The 20,822-nt window shown below is 30.5% G+C and overlaps 2 protein-coding genes across 2 annotated transcripts in view; one reads left to right on the top strand and one right to left on the bottom strand.

The window, feature by feature from the left end:
* Positions 1-20,822, top strand: part of LOC125838691 (casein kinase 1-like protein 3) — a 509,325-nt gene that overhangs the window by 443,811 nt on the left and 44,692 nt on the right. The window lies entirely within an intron of this gene.
* LOC125838890 (carotenoid 9,10(9',10')-cleavage dioxygenase 1-like) lies at positions 2,344-7,489 on the bottom strand. Its single transcript, XM_049517904.1, has 13 exons — positions 7,356-7,489; positions 5,596-5,739; positions 5,395-5,497; positions 5,034-5,293; positions 4,745-4,927; positions 3,971-4,049; positions 3,765-3,846; positions 3,618-3,680; positions 3,390-3,528; positions 2,943-3,267; positions 2,792-2,856; positions 2,545-2,700; positions 2,344-2,454 (listed from the first exon to the last, which is right to left on the bottom strand). The coding sequence occupies exons 1-13, from the start codon at positions 7,467-7,469 to the stop codon at positions 2,344-2,346; spliced, it is 1,824 nt and encodes a 607-aa protein (XP_049373861.1). The 5' UTR covers positions 7,470-7,489.

The following is a 20,822-nucleotide window of genomic DNA, read 5'->3' as shown; positions in this document are numbered from 1 at the left end:
TCATCTTATCCAACTTTCAGACATTAAGATATTTATAGTCACGTAAATATTATGACATATTTATGAGCACAAGTTTTAAAAATGTGAAATTTTACAAGTCTTCATTTCTTTTTAAATTTTATCTCCGATTAATAAAATTAATACGCGAATATATTTATTAGGATTAGATATGGAATATTCCTGTTATTAACAACTTATGGCTCTGTAAGTTGTGACAATTATTTTATGGAAACAATAATTTCGAACTTTTGTATGATACTGGACTGTAGGGTTCAGTTGTAAGCTAAAACCCAAAAAAATAATTGTCCTCTCTATGTTTACGAATGGTAAAGGACAAGAAGATGCAAAAAAAAAAAAAAGATCACCGATCTATAACAAATAATTAATAAAATATTTGAAGAAGAAACATAAGACTTAGCTTACTCCTTCTTTCCTAATTTATGTGTTACTTTTTTTTTTCTTTTTAAAATTCAAACTTTGTAATAAACATACTAGAAATTAATTTGAATGCAACTTACTTAAACATAGAACATATATATATATATAAGATTAATTTTTTAAGCCAAAAAAAGAACAATGGAATCAAACAGTATATACTGAATTTAGATTCCCATATATAATTTGAATTGTTCATATTAAAATTCCTAATCTTACTTTAAATAGCTAAACGTTTTCTCACTTAATAACGATATGTGTGAATCGGTGATTATAAATTTACTTACATGATATATTTAACAAGTTAAAAATTACAATTTGTAGTTTTAGCATCTACCTAGAGGAAGATTCTTCATCACTCTGGACAAAATCTACGTGGACTTTCAATCTCTAGTGCTTAATTATATTCTCAATTTTTTCATGCAAAAAATGGTTGTTACAACTAATTTCATTAAATGTGGAATTCATATACTATACTTTTAAGACGCTAATGGTTAGCCAACCAAAATTAGTGAATCCTGTTAAAATAATTATTAGCAAGAAAAGTAACAAACACTACGACAAATAAAGGAATTAGTAATTTCAGTAACGATTTTGATTTTTTTTTTATTAAATTATTGATTTGAGATTTTTTAACAGGTTAATCAATAACTTGATAGTTAATTAAATAATTATATTTATACCATTTAGTATATAAATTCCTTGACTTAGAGTTTAGTTTCATTTTTTTCAGGTTGTCTCAAACTCTCGATTATCTACAATGTGATAGTGTTTTCTTTTAAGCAAGATGTTGTTGGACTGAGAACAGAGGAAAGGCACAAAAATTAGAGAAACAAGAAAAATGCAGAGAATATTAAAGAGAAGTTGTGTTACTTCTTTATTTATTGAACTGAAGTTATTCAAATAACTAAAACAACATGCCCAAATATATAGGCTAAGAGATAAACAACTAATCCTAAAATATATAGGTCCTATAACCCACTAAAACACTATTTCAGCAACACTAGAAAACTACCTAACAGAATGCAGAAGACTAGTTCAGCCAAACTATCCATGTTCGTGTTCCTACTTTGTTTTGAATCACTATTCAACATATATGACATGTCAACTCACGTGCATGGTTCATTTGGTTTGTCACATTGTTTCTAAGTTATTTTCAATGATTTTCTTCGTGTCAAATCATAATAGTTAACCGATAACCAAATCGATTAACGATTAATAACCGATAAGTCAATATCTTAAGAGTTTTATAATGGTTTAGCATATCTACAAATCAATATTCGATAATCAATAAGTCGAATCAATAAATTTTAAAACCAAAAACAATGATTTTATGGAAACAATAATTTCGAACCTTGTATGGGTCTGGAGTGTAGGGTTCAGTTGCAAGCTAAGACCCAAAATTTGTTTGTCCTCTCCATGTTTACGAATGGTAAACGACAAGAAGATGAAGACAAAGAACAACTCTATAACAAATAAATAAAATATTTGAAGAAGAAACGACTTAGCATACTCCTCCGTGTTCATTTTTTTGCTTTTCGAAATTCAAACTTGGTAATTTTACTATGTGTTTAAACATAGAATTTTTAGATTAATTCACACACTATCACATAAATTAGAACGATGAGAGTATTGAATGCAAGGTAATTAAATAAACATAGAACATATAAGATTGAACATATATTAGATTCCCATACATAATTTGAATTTCTGCCATGTGACCAAGAGGTCACGGTTCAAGCTTTGGAAACAGTCCCTAGTAAAAATACAAGATAAGAATGCATACAATAGGCCGATTGATCCTTCCTTGGACTCTATGCATAGCAAGAGCTTTAGTGCACTAGACTGCCACTTTATACACAATTTGAATTGCTTATATTAAAATTCCTAATCATATACTTCATACTTTTAAGACGTTAATGGCATGAAAGCTCCATGAAATCCGTATGGCACCCTACTCGATAAAGTTATAATAGCAATTGGCTCTTCCGTAAATTTCTTTGCATCAATTATATAAACCTGCAAGAAATTAAATTAGAAGTAATCCGAGGATTTAAACTTAATGAGTTCAACTATGATAATGTGCTAAATTAATTGTATTTTACTTACTTGAGAAATATTCTCATTTTCGTTATGTGTAAATGTAATGATCCAACCATCGTCTTCATCGATGCCTCCAGGTTTTGGAACAAATGAAGCTCCTGAACAAAATGTATTCTTTGGGAACAAGTGATATTCTGATTTAATCAATTCATCTTCTTCATCCTGTATATTTCATTTCACAAATATTAATTAATTAGTACTATATGAAGTATTAATCCCCTTTTTTCTTGGGTATATACTATAGTATACATACCATATTATTAAAGGTTTTCTTTTCTTCATAATGAACCTTGATTATCCCACCAAATTTAGAGAATCCTGTTAAAATAATTTAGTATATAAATAATGAGTAAATTGATCACAAGATCTATTAAAATTAATTTGTAAATATAGAGTACGTTTACCTGAGCCAGAAACCTCTGTGGACTCAACAACTTGTAGATAAGCAAATTTATTTCTAAATCCTGAGATCTTTTCATTGATGAAAGGGAATTCCATTACAAACTCATCTCCAAATATATTCTTCTTCTCTTTAACTTGTCCAGTTTTCATGTTTAATCTCCATTCGCAAACACGAGAAAAAGTTGATTCTTTTGTGAACTCATGAGAGTCACCATTTGTGGAACTTGTTTCCCTTTTCAACCATTTGGAGAACTTGTCAAAGTGGTTGATGCTAGAACTAGGTCCTGGTATAACTGATTGACGAGCTTCACACGCTCTCACCACCACCTTTGCAAATTAAACAACATTTACTAATCATTAGTTATAATCAATATTTCAATTTTATTTAATAAGACGGTTACACACTTGACATCAGAGCAAAGACTATATGTATATACGTGCGTACGTACCTCATCATTAAGTTCGAAGCAATTAATGATGTGAAATACACTACAAGGGTTGACCTCAAACCATTTGATGGAATTGGCATCACCATAGCGTGGCATTATCCCAATTCTTGCATATCCATCTTTTTCAAACTTCATTAACCTACATAATCACAATATATTTATCACATATAATCAATAAAAACATATACTTGGTTGGATGAAAAAGGGAAAATTAATATATATACTTACTGGCCTCCAAGAACAAGTTGACTTATGTCAACTATTAGCGGGAAATTCATGATCACATTGTATCTACAAGTTTATGTAGGACCAATTAGTAAAAATTTACATATACTATCATACATGTAGTTTACAATAGGAAATAATATACTATACCTTTGTGTAACTCCTATTTCATGGCAAACGGTACATCTATCGAACATGAGATCCGCTTTGTGAACCATTTTTTTCCCATCGGCTGAAAGATTGGTAATAAATTGAGTAACATCGTGAAAAATTAAAAATAATAAGTAAATTGAGTAACGTCCGATTAAAGATGAAGAAATAAAACATACTATAGAGGGAAGGAAATAATGTGGTACCTGAAATCACACCAAGTTCCATATAAGGCTTTTTTCCATCAATACCAATTATAACTAGTTCTCCCGTCCCGGGTGCTTTCTGCGTGTATGTTGTATAAGAATTAAATAAGAGAAGTATTGAAAATACCTTTAAACTTCACCCAAATTATTAGTTTCATCTCTAAATTATTGATAGCTTTTAAAACACACTTTTACTTGACTAACTGAACTTAAATAAACCCCCGATCATGCCATGAGTAAAATGCACCCCTAAATTCTCGCTGAATTTAGGGGTGTTTTCAACACTTTTCTTGATTTTTTATTAAGAGTCACATGCTTGAGATCACTTGTTATATCATGTGGCAGATCGGTGATGTATTGAGGATATATCCAAGTTTAGTTAGTCAAGTAGATGGGTATTTTTAAAGCTGTCAATAGTGTTAAAGTCGTACAACATCAACATATTTTCTTTAGTTTGACTAAGTCTTGCAGTAGCTATTTTCTAGCTGTTAGTTGTCACTTTGTTAGTTAATTAGTTCTTGATATTTTCACTGTTTTCTCTTCTCTTTCTTCTTCTCTGTTATTTGTCTTTTGATTATTGAGCTTCCTGTTGCGTTTTGTTCATCAAATGGTAGAGATAAAACTAATAATTTACGTCAAGTTCAGAAGTATTTTCAATATTTTTCTCCTCAAATAAAGATAAAAGATCTCGTACTACTATGTACTACTATAGTACTCTATACTATTTTTTAAGATAAAATTTTGTAAGTTAATTACTACTACAATTATTTGTACCTTTGGGTGGCTTGTGAAGGGTCTATTCCAAGATCCACTTAAAATGTTCCAATTTCCCTTAGTTTGTAGGCAATGTATGTCGATCTCTTGAGGCATATGGTTCTCAGCAATTGAGTAGTATTTGTTTCCATGTTCAAACACATTACTGTTGCTCAGGCTTTTGTCTGTCACACCAAACCTCAACTGCAAATTATTATTATAGATGGATCCACGATTTGAAATTTATGAATGTTAATTAATCTGACTTCTCCAATTGACTATATATACGTAGGTATTAATATATACATACCAAATTTAGAAGGTAGGAGAGGAGTATAGCGTTAGAATCGCCTTGAATAGCAGGAAGAAAACCTGGTTTCTTTCGATCCTTTTCCATATTATAGCTATCTGTCTGGACATGTTTGTTCTTGTACAACGCCTTCCATTTTCCGCCATTCTCTTTGTTTAAGTAGAGAGCATGAACCATTCCTTCACCCTCAATCCACATATGGCTCGATTCACCAAATATAGATCTCGTCGATTTCAGTCCTCCAAATAGAGGATTTGGCCCTGCAATAATAATATATATACCTATATATTAAGCCCGCCTGCGATACAATAGGACTACGTATTTATCTCATTTCAACGTACGTAGAAAAAATCCAATGTACCGTTTCTTACGTAAACACCCTCTGGAAAATCATCTGGAATTTTCCCTTCAACTATTCCTACTGTTGTACCTTCTATCATCTCTTCCACCGGTGCAAAATTACTCTATCGAATATTAAAATAAATATATTTGATGTTAAAAGAGCATGTACGTATGTAAAAAGAAAAATTTAGAATTTAGGATTTAGAGCATTGAAAATTACCTTAGATGGAAGCAATGGTTGGTCAACGAATTCACATGTAAAGTCAACAAAAGCTTCTAATAAATTGAACGAAATGTCTTTGATAGCTTTTGGAACGTCTAATGAAATATTTGGAAAATGGTCCAACTCCCTCAGTAATATTGGCTGTTCAAGTCAAAATCATGCAACTTTCTCTTTAACAACGTAGATGTTTAATTTGATAACAATAATAATGATCACTAATTAGCTAATTGCACAAATTAATAGAATGCTGCAGTAAAAGATCATGATAGTCACTGCAACAAATAAAGGATTTGTGATAATTATTTAGCATAATAATATAATTATCATTATGTTATATTTAATCATAATCATTAGGGATGTCAATGGGATAGTTCGATCGGTTTTTTTTAAAAAATTATATCATTCCAATTTTTTGGATATTTTATAATATATAACCAAAATTAGATTTTTTAAAACCGTCCCATTCATATCGGTTTCTCTTCGGTATCGGTATGCAGAGGCGTATTTAGGATTTCATAAGGATGGGTGCATTATTACGAAAAGATGCATTTAAGATATAAATTTGATCAGTTTAACCTTTATGTTCTTACCACTAAACCTTTAAACTTTAAAAATTATAGGTCCAACATATATAATACTACTAGTTTTAAATTTTAGTATACACATTTGATTTAATTATATAAAAATTATACCGTGCTAATTTTTTTTAGGAATTTTCAATGTTACACATTTGAAATTTTGAAAGATTAAAGCAAAAAAATAAAAGAAAAATTGATTAAAACGTCAAAAGTGCTACCGATAACCACTTGGAGGGAGTGTTAGTAACAAAAATAAGATAGATATAATTAGATTTAAATTTTTATATTTGCTTAAAGAGGTGCACCCAATATTCATCGTATTATTATATGTTACTTTTAATGTGGGTTCACACCTCTATATTAATTTTTTTTTATAAATATAACACTATAATATATAATCTAGAGAGGAGAGCATGGGTTCATGTGAACCCACAGAATCCCTCTAGATACGCCTCTGTCGGTATGGTTCGTTAATTTTCGGTTATATCACCTCAAAATATACTACTATTAAAATATTTCTTTCGCAAAAATGTTCTTGAAAACGCACTTTAATTCTTCACCAAGAAGACAAGAATGTAAAACTTTGTTGCCATATTGTTTGATCTTAAACATTTAATATGAGTGTTTGCATAAGATTTACTTTATTTTTTGATAGAGTGTCTATACAGTAACGACTAATTAAAGAGCAATTTTTGATAGGGTGGCTATTATAGTAACGACTAATTAAAGAGCAAACATCCATAATCATCTAGTAACCAGAGATCTAGAACCTAGGTTATATTAATTTATATTTGAAAAATATTTTATAAAATATATTTATATATATTAAATTTAACATATTGTTAATATATAAATATATCTATGTACGTAAGGTTATTCAGTTTGGGAATTTTTTGGTTTTTTTCATAAATTAAAAAGGTCATCCCAATTGTTGAGACGGTTATACACTTAAATAAAAATTCACGATTTTATTGAAAAAAAAAACATAAATCGGTTCGATTTGATTAGATTAGGTCAATTTTTCATATTCTTTTGACATTCCTCATAACCATCACTCTATGTTATTCAGAATACATTTATATTAACTCAATTACTATTAAATATTTTTATAATAATAAGTATTGTCACTTAAAAAAAATATTCTATTAAATATCTCTTTTGTTACGTGAGTTACGTTACCTTGAAAGTAGATGAGAGTGGATTCCTGGAGTGCTCAAGTTTGGTTGGACGTGAAGGCTTCTGCAAAGAGCATTTGGTGACCACTTGAAGTAGTGCATAACTATTAGCAGCCATCTCTAGAAATTATTATTCAGTATATACTCTGCTGATTGATATTATATTGCAAAGGGTATATATATATATATATATATAAGTGAGAATAACCACACATATCATAGTCAACATGCTTGTCAACATGCTTACCTGATAGCAATAGGGGTATATTGGTCATTCAACAATATAAATATCAGAAAACTTTCCCACAGCTAAATTCAGCACACCTGAAAATTAGAAGGATAAGGAGCCACTCACATAAAAGGAGCAGAAATAATACTCCTTCGATTTAAAAAAAAAATGATTTACTTTTCTTTTTAGTTTGTTTTTAAAAAAAAATGATTTTTTTCCTTTTTTTTTTATAACATTTTCATTTCAGCATTCCACATGGCATATTTTAGGCCATCAGATTAAGAGTTTGTTTGGCAATATTGCCTCTAAAAACAGCTTATTTTAGAAGCTCTTTTTAAAAATAACTGTTTAGAAAAGTGTTTTTGAAAAAACACAATTTGTGTTTGGCTAATTTATATGAAAAGTGTTTTTCATAAGCAAATTGTGTTTGACAATTTTTTTTAAAAAAAATAAAATTTACATGTTTTAATTTTCAATCAATATTATACCTTTTTGGGGAGGTTGAAATCTTTAATTGTTATTTTTTTTCTTTTTTCTAATCTTGTAAAAATATGGTTGTTACCTTTTTGCTAATTCTACAAAATAATGTGTAAAATAATATATAATATATAAAATAATAATATATAAACGTAAAATTTATTATATAAAAAATAAAATTCTTATGAAATTTAACCATACTTATGAAATATGCTAATTAATTAATAAGAAATATATTGGTAAATATGTATATATGAGAAGGATATTATCGTCTCGAGAAAAATATATTTTTGTTTCTGCTTCTAAATTTTTTGAAAAGCATAAACTTTAGCTTCTTTCCAATGACAGAAAAATTGCTTCCATTTAAAATAATTTTACTGATTTGCCAAACAGTTAATTTTTCAAGAAAAATATTTTTTTTTGAAAATAAGTGTTTTTGGCATCCAGCAATGTCAAACAAACTCTAAAAGATATTTTGACATACTTTAATTTAAGACCACAAGATTAAAAAATTATTTTTATATTTTTAAAAATTTCATGTTAAATTAAACTAGATCATTCTTTTTTAAATGGAGAGAGTAATACACTAAGGGGTCGTTTGGTAGAGTGTATAAGAATAATGCAAAATATGGTGCATTAGTAGTGCTTGTATTAGTAATGCTTGCATTAGTTATGCAAGCATTATTTCTTATACACTGTTTGGTTTGATGTATTAGAAATAACAAATTTTGCATAATTTCTATTTAAAAATATATGTTTACAAAAATACCCTTCACACTTTATTTATTTTTACACTCCCTTGCAACAAAGTTCTTTGCTAAAACATCATTAACTCCTCCTCTTCTTCTTCTTTTCAAAAATAATATTAAATAGTTGTACTATTTGAGTCAAAATATTTTTGTGAAAAGTTGGCAAAGAGTTTTTTTTATCAAATTTATCGCTACAATAGTAATTTTTTTTATTAAATTATGTTAAAATTAGATTATTTAAAAAAAAAAAAAAAGATATTTAAGAGGCCATAAAGTCTATTAAGACACCAACAAATTAAAAGACATTGAAAACAAATAAAAATAAAAATAAAAACATATGACAAGAAAGAAAATGAAAAAAAGAGAAAATGTTTAGGAAATGTTTTAAAAAGGCTATGAGGGTAGTTTTGTAATTATTTGATCTTAATGCAAGTGTTAAATGCTATGTATTACTAATACCTAGAATTACTTGGTATTAGTAATACACAACTTAATACACAATGGAGTGTATAACTAATCATGGCAAGAAAAAGTGTACCAAATAAGATACTACTAATACACACACCTAATGCATGCATTATATTTCCTAATACACTCTACCAAACGACTCTTACAGAGTTATTTAATAGAATTTATTAACAAAAATAATGCTCACATTAATTTTGTGTATTAATAGTACCTGGTACCTTTTTTCATGCCATCAACCCTACTATTGTATCCATTGACATTTTACCAGAGGAGGAGGTATTTAGGCATGTGTATTTTGCCGCCGTGGGCCTTGTGTGTCAATCGCGTATATATGCAAGATTTTGTGTCAATTATGTCGATTAATTATCATAAATCAATTAATTCAATTTGTCTGTTTGAGCTTGGAATTTTGTGACTGATTCAGATTTATCTTTTACAAAAATTAATGTTTTATTTGTTTTAAAAAAAATAATCTAATTTTTTTAAATCTATTTAAGATAATGTTTTTTTTTTTTTTTCGTTTTTGATCACGCTTTAATTTCAATTTTCAACATAACATGTTTAAGGCCATAATATTAAAGAGCATTTTAGTACATTTGACATAATTTTAATTTATGGCCATGATATTATAAAGTCTTCTTTATTTTTTTTAAAATTAGTGTCTAGTCAAACTAGATCATTCTTTTTTAAACAAAGAAAGTATTTATTTTATTTTATTTTATTTTTAAGTGATGTCAATTTTTGTACATATATATGAGTCCGGAGAGCCAAAACCTAAAAGGGCAAACAAATTGAGCAGAATTTTCAAAAGAACAACAAAATTGAGTGTGAATACAAAAATACAATATTTAGATGGAGTTCTGATGATGTTAAATTTTATGTATAAGGCTCATGCTAGAACTAGCCTTGTAAGAGATAAAATTTGTTTTATGAAATAAGAAAATATAAAATAATAATATAACATTAAATAGAGAAAAAATATTTTTAAAAACCATATATTTTTAGTGTAAAATTTAGTGTAATAGATTGGAGTTCATCTATACTAAAATAATGGTGACACTATTTTAGTGTAAAATTTGATGTTATCTTGAGACTTGAGTATAGTTTTCATACGTATACTCCAGAATTCGTAGCTTTCTCCCTTGAAGACATGAATAATGGTTGTGCCACACTCAATGAACTACTGTTAGTTGTCATGTGCTCTGATACCAAGAATTATTGGGCAGAGAATAGAGGAAAGACACAAAAATCAGAGAAACAAGGAAAGTGCAGAGAATATTAAAGACAAATCGTGCTACTTCTTCTTTTATTTATTGAACTGAAGTTATTCAAATAACAAAAACAACATGCCCAAATATAAAGGCTAAGAAATAAATAACTAATCCTAAAATATAGGTCCTATGACCCACTAAAACACTATTTCAGCCAGTGATGAAGGCGGGATTTTCATCAAGGGGGTTCAAAAAAACTAATCACGCAAATAATATCCACAAATAAACGGGTCGAGTCGGATATAAATGGATCGGATAGAAATACTTAATTTAGAGCACATATATCTAAAAACTTAAATAGATCAAACAGAAATGAAAAATGCAAACATGAGGAGAGTCTTGAAAGTTTCAAGAATGAAATTGGAAATGACCAATTTTTTTATTTATTAATTTTGATTCAAATAGACCAACATAAGACATCACATCGTAGAATATATAACAAAATATAGAGAAGTCTATCAAAATATAATTTTACTGTCAGTCATAAATTATAAATTGTATGATTGTACATGAATTGATTTGGTTTGAGTTTTTAAATATCAAATTATTTTTTTTAGGATTTTAAAATTTGTACATTAAATCTCTGATTTTTTTTTTTGAATATTTTCCGATAAAATCTTCATATAAACATATAATTAAGTTGCGAATATTTCTGACATTAGGAAAAATTTACCAATTTCTAATACTGAAAAATATAGTTTTGATTTAGATAGAATTTTCAGTTTAGAAGGTAAAATTTTCTAAAAAGGGTTTGATTATCTTCTTTTTTCTATCCTCTGTCATAGTTCATGATAGTTACAAATATTTTTCCTTTCAAAAAAATTTCTTTACTTTACCTTAATTAGATTTTAAATATTAATTTATTTTTTTTATCAAATTTGAATATCCACTCCTTTCATGTCAATTTTTATTTAAATATTCAAATTTGAAATTATTATCATTTTTTTAAATACTTAAACTAAGACTTGTATTGTATAAATATTTGTAGACTATAGCACGACCCTAATATACCTTTCAGAAATTGCAAAATTTTATAGAGTAAGTTTTACTTTTATTTATTTTACTGTATTCTTTTTGCGAATGTTATATTGAAAATAATTTCATCAAATTGTTTGACATTGGAAATTTTTTACCAATTCCTAATATTTTGAGAGATACTCCCTCCATCCATTTTTATTTGTCACGTTGCGCTTTTCGAAAGTCAATTTGACTAATTTTTAAAGTTAAATTAGATTACATTAGTTCAATACTTTAAAAAAATGTAGATATTCAAAAACTATACGAGAAGTACTATAAATTGTAATTTTTTACATATTAATATAATGAAAAAATACACCATAAAATGTTAGTCAAAGTTTTTATAGTTTTACTCTAAAATGAAAACTATAATAGTTAAAAGTGGATGAATATAGCATATTTTTTAAAAAAATCAATTTAAAAGGAAAAAGAAGGAAGAAAAATGTTCTAAGTTGAAGCTGAAAGATGTCGGAATTTGTTCTCCCTTTTGGATGTGACGAGCATTAAAGAATAGTGGACCCCATAATTCATTTTATTTATATTTATATTTATATTTTATTTAATATAATTTTATTGGGTCATGCCAATTTTAAATTGTATTTTCTCTTTTTTGTTGTAATTTTTAAGCATTAAAGTTAAAGAATGGGTTCACTATATCCGAGTGTCATAACCCACAAGACTAGTGGAGCCTTACACAATTATTGGAAGCAACAAAATAAAAGTAAAATTTGAATTGCCTTCCAAGAAGCGTCTTATTTAACATCGTGACACAATATAGTTCTAATTTCTTCAACAATCATTCTTGGGATTTAGTATGGTATCACTAGGAAATGTTTCATTTTGCCTTGGATTGAAATGGGTGGAGATCTATCACATTTGAGTCTCCAGTTATTTTATCAACACCGAATAAGAGGTCACTATTTCAGATCAGGTGGAGAAGTCATTTTTCAGGTCTTTCAACACCTTCGGACAAACAAAAATTGTTTGTGAAAAATTTAAAATTATTTGTGAAAGATATTTCAAATTTTTAGATTTTTTTTTTACCACACCCAACCCCCTGCCCTCTCCTTCTATAAAAAAATTGTTTTGGAAAAATATTTCAATTTTTTTTAAAAAATCATTCTTTACGCCCCTCCCCCCGGCCACCCTTGTCGAATTTTTTTTGAAAAAAATCTCATTTTTTTTGAAAAAAATCTCATTTTTTTTTGAAAAAAATCTCATTTTTTTTGCGACCCCCACCCAGGAGCGGAGCTACAATGGTGTCAGGGTGTCCGATTGGACACTCTTCGTCAGAAAATTATATCATATATATAAGTAAAATAGTACCCTAAATGACTACTTAATATATTTTGGACACGCTAAGCTCATCAAGCATGTGTACCTCAGTGATTCTTGGGGATGAAAGCGGGGAGCGCAAGTTCAATTCTCACCAACAATATTTGTCCTTTATGCCATTTTTTATATTTTAAAAATAGCTTTTTTTAGTTGCTTTCTAAATCTAAATAATAGTTAATAAATCTATTAATAGAAATAATTCAAAATTAATATTATTTGATAAAATAATCCTTAATTAGATACAACTTAAAAATTTAAGAAAAAAATTAAAAATTTAGCAGTCAAACAGAATTTTTTTGGTAACTGTAAGCTTTATTACCAGATATATCAATATGTACAAAGTGTTTTGAAATTCTGGATATGGACATAGTCCCAATCTCAGAGTTCGTGCTACTACCCTTACCACTAAACTACTATTCTATGGATAATAATTGAAGTTACGAATGAATTCAGCCAGCTTCGGTTGCATACTGCTTCTACAGTGGATTTATCGAATGATGCTCCTGGTGATCATCTCTGTGGTTCTTTCTTTCTTTTGAAAAAATTCTGTAATTCCTCTCTTGCCAGACATAGTATACTACTGCTACGAGTGTCATCCTATATACCTCATCTTGAATTGCTTTTCCTGTGGCATGTGAAATAGCCCAATCAATTTCTTATGTCCACCCTGTTGCGTTCCTGATAATGCACAACCACTGTAATAACTTACGCCATATCCTAGCAGCCATAGTGCATGAGAAAAAAAGATGTTGGTGTGTCTCTAGTTCATGCTTACACAGTGCACATACTTGATCCGTGTATCCCCCATTTATCCAACCTATCCATGGTATATAACCTCTTATGTATGGTCAAGTAGAGTATGAAGATCCATTTTGGATTCCCTTGATTATTGCATGTCAACCTTCTCCATGGCACCTTGATGAAATCCCCCCTAAGCTTCTTATACATACTTTTAATGGTGATATCATCTGCATCCATGATTTCTGTCATTGGTATTCCAGCCTCAGAAATCCAATGACCTGCTTGTATGATCTTCCTCACCATCCAAGAAGCTTGCTGCCCTACTATTTCCCATGGTCTCCTGCCTTTAATATAGTATGTATGGACCCAAACAATCCATAACTTGTCCTTTTTTTGTGCAAGATTCCACAGGTGTTTGAGTATAGCTGCTTTGTTCCATATATATACACCAGTTATATTTAAACCACCAGCAACCTTAAGCCAGTATAGTGTGTCCCATGCAATGAGTGTTTTTCCTTTGCTTTGTGCATCTCCTTTCCATAAAAATCTCTTACACAATGTTTCTATTGTTTGTAAGATTTTTTTAAGAATGAGAAAGATTTGTGACCAAAAAGCTTGGATTGATGTTAAGACACTTAGTACCAACTGGAGCCTTCCTGCATATGAAAGAAACCTTACTGTCCATGTGTTGATCCTCCCCATCATCTTATCTATTAAAGGTTGGCATTGACTAATAAATTGCTTCTATGAACTGAGTGGCACCCCAAGATACTTGAAAGGGAGAGCTCCTTTGGTGAAACCTGTGTGTTGCAGTATCTGTTGTTGAATTGGTTCTAAGACTCCACCAAAGTACACACAACTTTTGGATTGATTTGCTATGAGTCCTGATGTTTTGGAGAATTGCTGGAAACATTCAAACAGAAGTGTAGTTGATGGTTTGTCTCCTCTGCTAAATAAGAGAAGATCATCTGCAAAGCTTACCTGAATTATTTGTTGCTTTTGACATCTCGAATGAAATTTAAAAGCATTTTTGTTCCTCAATGATCTCAATAGTCTTGTGAGATAATCCATAGCCAGAACAAATAGGTAAGGGGATAAAGGATCCCCTTGCCTTACCCCTCTCCTTGCCTGAAATGGAACATTGGGGAACCATTAATCATAATAAATAAAGATAACTTAGAACGTTTTTAAAGATAAAACATTCAACTTAGCCAAAATGGCAACTCAAGTCTTAATACATAATAAATAACAATATAAAGACAATTGACTGCTAACTGTCTATCTATGAAGCCTCTAATAACTGAGATGGATGTCGAGACAAGACCCCCGATCATCGTAACAATTGAACACTACTGAAGTAAATGAAAAAGGAGCTCTCCGGAAGCAAGAAGGCTCACCAACTGACTTTGAGTGCTCAACCTGATCAACGATGCGGTGGATGCTGATCCTGGTTACCTGCATCTGCATCATAAGACGATGCAGGCCAACTGGCATCAGTACATGGAATGTATGAGTATGCGAGTTGGAATGCTAAACACAACATAGTCTTGAAAAGAATCTGAAGAAACTGAAGAACTTACCTGGCTCGGCTCAACTCAACTCAACTCAACATAACTGAACTCATTTCAATATAAAGCAATTTAAAACATGTGCAATATAAAGAAAAGTTGTTTAAAAATATGATGCCAACTCTGTGTGTACGCAAATATGCATATAACTCTGAGATGTATGTAAAAATACAAATAATCTGATGTATATGAAAATACAAAATACTGTTATGGGAGTTTCTCTAACCGACAACCATCACATAAGAGCTATTGTGATGATACATCGATCTTCCTCACGCTGCCAGCGCATCCTATACCTTGCCACTTGTATAAGACCTGAACTACTAAGTGGATCCACTAGTCTATGCGAAAAGGATTCATCTAAAAAGTATGACCCTTTTCTACCCATGATGGCTACATGGTTTATGGTGACGTGAGTTATCTGAACTCAAGCTCATCCCCATATCGGTGCTCAATACTACTCCCAAAATATGATACTAGCTTTTTATGTTTAAAACATACTTCTTTCTGTGAATTGAGATAATTGCTCAAAAACTTAGCTCAAAGGTTGTCTTGGAAATCAAGGTTTCCTCTCTTGCTTTATTGTGAAAGCATTTACTCTTTAACTGAAAACTGGTCCAAAGGCTCTTTACTGAAAAACTAGCTCAAAGGCTCTTTTGAAAATCTCATTTTTTCGCTCTTATTTAAATGTGAAAACATTTTAAACTCTTTTGGGAATACATAGTCCCTATATACTTTTGAAGAAATGAACTTCAACTTTACTCTTTACTGAACTCAAAACTTAAGTCTTAAAACAAAGTTAAAACATTTGTAAAAGACTTCTTAAAATATGGTTCATGTCGAATTATGGACGTGAACGACTCGATGCAAGGTTTTCAATAATCATAGATAGATCTCAATACTTGGAACTCAAGAACTTCACTAATACTACTCATTTCAAGAATGCTCAACTCAGAGAGTTCATGCGAAATTATGAGCATGAACTACTCAACTCAAGGATGCAAATATACTTCTTATCTCAAGATTGTTCGACTTATAGGGTTCATGCGGAATTATGGGCATGAACAATTCAACTCAAGGACTTTATGGGTAACATGTAATAGTGCCATGATTATAAATATAATCTCATAGGGGATTAGGAACTCAATACTTAGAACTTGAAGATACAACTCCTCTCAAAGGTACTAAACTGATGAAGTTCATGCGGAAGTTATGGGCATAAACGACTCGATTCAAGGGTCAAAATATCAATAAGTTCCGACTTTTCTCATTCTCATACTTACTCAAAACTTAACTCAAATCGATGATGGATCCCAAAGGATTCACAATTGAACTCAAAGGCTTCCTTGAACTCTACTCTTAACTCTTTCTTGAATTTGAATTATGAATTCAAGAGTTATGATTCATTATATGAAAGATCTCAATAACAATATAGCTATTCGATAATTAGGAATAGAACTTTTAAAAGAAACATGAATTCAAGAACTCAAAATCAACTTATCTCAAGAATACTCAAATCTAGGGAAAGTATCCTAGATTACTCTTTTACTGATCTGTAAGTAGATGTAGGGCGTGAGGACGAACTAGTCCAACACTATGATAGCCTTACATACCTAGAAGAACAAGATTCTTGAATTAGTTTCTTCAAATCTCTATGGCCAAGAATTATGATTTTCATTAGTGAAGATGAAAATCTGATTGTTTTGAGCCTTTTATTAGTCAAGAAATTCGTTTATGGATTTCTTGGAGGTAAAAAGACAAAAACGACTCTTTTTAATATTTTCCCGTCGGCTAATTCGTAACAGCACTGTATAGGTAACTAAAATAGTCATAACTTTTTACTCAGAAATTGGATTGACACGAAATTAGTGGCGTTGGAAAGTAGATTCAAATACCTTTAATTGGATAGATTGTGACTCACGTAACTCTTTATATTCTAAGAGATATGGGTGTTTGAAGTTGACCCTAGTAGAATCTTACATCAAAACTTAATGAAACTTCAAGAACACTTACCAAGAACTCTTCAAGAACTTAAATCCTTAAATTTCAAGAACGAAATTACGCTGAATAAATCATGATTGGCGTGTGGGTGAAAGAACTCAACACTATGTAAGCTTACATACCTCTTAGGGATTAAACCCATGGCGAAAATCCGCAACAAAACGCAAGACTCTCGACGAACGCTTTGATCCTCTCCTCATTTCTCCTCTTTTCTCTTCTTGAACTGTCAACTAAAACCCTAGGCGTATATTAGGATTATAAAACTGAACTTAATCAGATTAGATCCCTAAATTATTACTAAAAACGAATTAAATCTGATTGGATAAGGAAAAGACCAAAATACCCCTCTAAATTTGGTTTTGACTTTCCTTATCTAGACATCCCAACTTCGAATGGACATATCTCTCTCATACGAACTTGAAATTTAGCAAACTTGGTGGAGTTGGAAAGATAATTCAAAGACCTTTCCTACGATATCTGGTAGCACACCTAAATCATCCTAAGCTAGGAGTTATGGTCGTTTGAAGTCGACCCAAAACTCATACTTAAGCATAACTTGCAAAATTTCAGATTTTGCTATTTCCAATTTAGTTCTTTTTGGAACTCAAGGTGCTACATCTAGTGACCTGACCTTAATACTTAAGAAAATTTAATTCCTTGGTAAAATCCTACTCACAACGAAAAATGGTTCGAGTCTTAGTTCAAAAATATTTCTGGGGTGTTACAACTGTTTACATCCCTACTCTATGCGAATAGGGCGAAACGTCGCGGTGACTCAAAAAATAAACAATTGATTCAATTTTAAAAGAATTTTAAGAATAAACGAATTTTAAAGGAGTCGCCACCTAATTTTAGGAAAAAATAGGAAACCAATTAAATGATCTACGAAACCATTAGATTCTAGGTAAGAGGTTCAAATTATTCTGAAGGGAAGGTGTTAGGCATCCTTCGAAATCCACAAATGTGGATCCCGACTGAATTCATTTTTTTTCAAATTGAGGAGGATATAAAACTATATACAAGTAAAACAAGCATGCAATATACACAAGTAATATGAGAAACGACCTAATGTTTGTCTGTCGTGAACAATATACACAATAATAAATAAATAAATAAATGTAATTCGAATTACATTGGAAAAGCTTCAATGGGAAGCAACTCTGTGTACCTGTAAAGACACTTAGTAAAAATGTTAGTAATAAATAAATATGAATAAATCAATTAATAACTTCAAAATAAAAATCCGTCTTATTAACATGGAAGGCCTTGAAAATTGACGGTAATTTCTTCATCGGCCAATTTTAACAAATAAAATATTCAAACTTAAACTAAATTTCTGTCTTTTGCAATGTGGAGGCCTCCAAAACTGACAGAGAGATTTTTTCATTGGCCAATTTTAACAAATAAAATATTCAAACTTAAACTAAATTTCCGTCTTTTGCAATGTGGAGGCCTCCAAAACCGACGGAGAGATTTTTTCATTGGCCAATTTTAACAAATAAAATATTCAAACTTAAACTAAATTTCCGTCTTTTGCAATGTGGAGGCCTCCAAAACCAATGGAGAGATTTTTTCATTGGCCATATAATAAACTAATAAATGTGGGAAAAGGTAAAAAATAATTCAAAAATAAGCAAAACCATCTTGAACAATAGCTATTCATGAAAACAGTAACATCACAACCTTCTAAAAATACACATAAAATTTCAAGAAAATGCAATAATGACCAACCATAATAAGATATAACAATAGATAAATGAGTTCATTGAATCTTAATATGCTAAGAAATATCAAAATGTATAACAATGATAAAATAATACTAATAAGTAACAAGAGAAATGAAGCAGTAACATATGGGGACAAAGTAACTCACTTAAACAATCTTTTTAAAACAAATGCATAATATTTAAACCAAATAAGATATTAAACTAAAAGAGAACAATAATCACAAAAAAAGAGAAGACATAAAAACTTATAGTCATCCTAAATTAAAAATAAAACAGAGATAAAACATGTTAGTAACACATAATAATAATGCAAATAAGTAAGATAATAATCAATCCAAAAGTCAAGCAAAGCTAAATAAAGCAACAATCAACAAATGTAATCATAAATAAAGCTAGAATAGTAATGTTCATTAAGAAGACCAAAACCTTGCTGGAAAGCTGGAAATATAAACAGATGCTAAAAAAAAAGCTTTAAAATAAGACCCAAGTTGATAACAAACAATAACAAAGCAACATTTATTAAAATAAACAATAAAATCTGGAGTCTAAAAATTAACATTACTTTATACAAAAATGTGAAGAAGAAAGAAGGGTCATCGGAGATTTCGAGTTGTTTCACTAGAGCTTGAAGTTGTTGTTATGAGTGTTTTGTTGGAGAGAAACTTTCTTCCTCCATTGATACACAAAAGATTTTTCTATCTCCATCTTCTTTATTTTCTTTCATGGTATCAGAGCTTTAGCTCGATCCAATCATCTTCAACTTCCATTAATCATTTCCATACTTTCTGCAATCAAATATGACTGGGGAATGCATTGTAACTCAAACCACTGCTGGAAATAGTGAAACCTTCACCACAATCACCCCTATCACCTTCACAACTCAGATTTGCCTGGAATGAGTTTGATCAACTCTACTTTTGATGGAAAATGTTTTCTAGGTTGGAGAGGGTCTATCCTCATTGCCCTCTCAGCCAAGAAAAAGCTTGGATTCATCAATGGTGCTTGCAAAGCTCCTGTTCTGACTGAAGTGGACTATGAGCAATGGAGTTGCTGCAATGACATAGTGATGTCATGGTTGCTGAACTCACTATCCAAGGAAATAGTTGATAGTGTGATCTACTCTAAAACTACTAAGGAGCTTTGGGACAGCTTGGAGCAGAGATTTGGAAGGTCTAACAGAGCTAAATTGTACCACCTGCAAAAAGAATTATCATGTTTAGTGCAGGAAAATAATGATATTGCAGGTTACTTTACCAAGCTCAAACGACTATGGGATGAATTAGACTCCCTCAATCTGCTCACATGTTGCATTTATGTGTGTACATGTGAAGGAAAAGGAAAATTAACTAAGGCTTTGGAAGATCAAAGACTCATTCAATTCTTGATGGGTCTGAATGATCTGTATGCTCAGGCTAGAGGAACCATCTTAATGATGACTCTTTTACCAACAATTGACAGTGCATATGCTTTGCTTTTACAGGATGAAAATCAGGCTAGAGGAACCATCTTAATGATGACTCATTTACCAACAATTGACAGTGCATATGCTTTGCTTTTACATGATGAAAATCACAGAGAAGGAGTTGTGAATCCTTCTTTCTCACCTGCCGCAGCTTCCTTCATGGCAACAGGACAAGGCAGGGGAAATTACAAGACCAACAATCAAATGAACAATCAAACATTTAGAGGGGGACAAACAGGCCAGAGGTTTGGATATTCCTCTACTCAAAAATCTGGAAAACCAACTCAAAAGCTTAAGCCAAGGGAAACTAAATACAACCCAAATGTAAGTTATACCTATTGTGGAAAAATAGTGCATGTACATGATGATTGCCATAGGCTCATAGGGTATCCTGATGATTTTGAGTTCACAAAGTCAATGAATTTT

This window comes from Solanum verrucosum, unplaced genomic scaffold (assembly GCF_900185275.1).
Source record: "Solanum verrucosum unplaced genomic scaffold, falcon-dt-bn FXZP01000182.1, whole genome shotgun sequence".
Taxonomy (NCBI): domain Eukaryota; kingdom Viridiplantae; phylum Streptophyta; class Magnoliopsida; order Solanales; family Solanaceae; genus Solanum; species Solanum verrucosum.
The sequence above is the reverse complement of the archived record's forward strand: the minus strand, read 5'-3'. Positions and strand labels throughout refer to the sequence as shown.

Excerpts from the sequence above, each read along its gene's own strand:
- LOC125838890 (XM_049517904.1), bottom strand. The coding sequence starts at position 7,469 with ATGGCTGCTAATAGTTATGCACTACTTCAAGTGGTCACCAAATGCTCT. Across the intron at positions 5,498-5,595 it reads AACCATTGCTTCCATCTAAG|AGTAATTTTGCACCGGTGGA; the intron begins GTAATTTTCAAT and ends AATATTCGATAG. Across the intron at positions 4,050-4,744 it reads CCTTCACAAGCCACCCAAAG|AAAGCACCCGGGACGGGAGA; the intron begins GTACAAATAATT and ends ACATACACGCAG.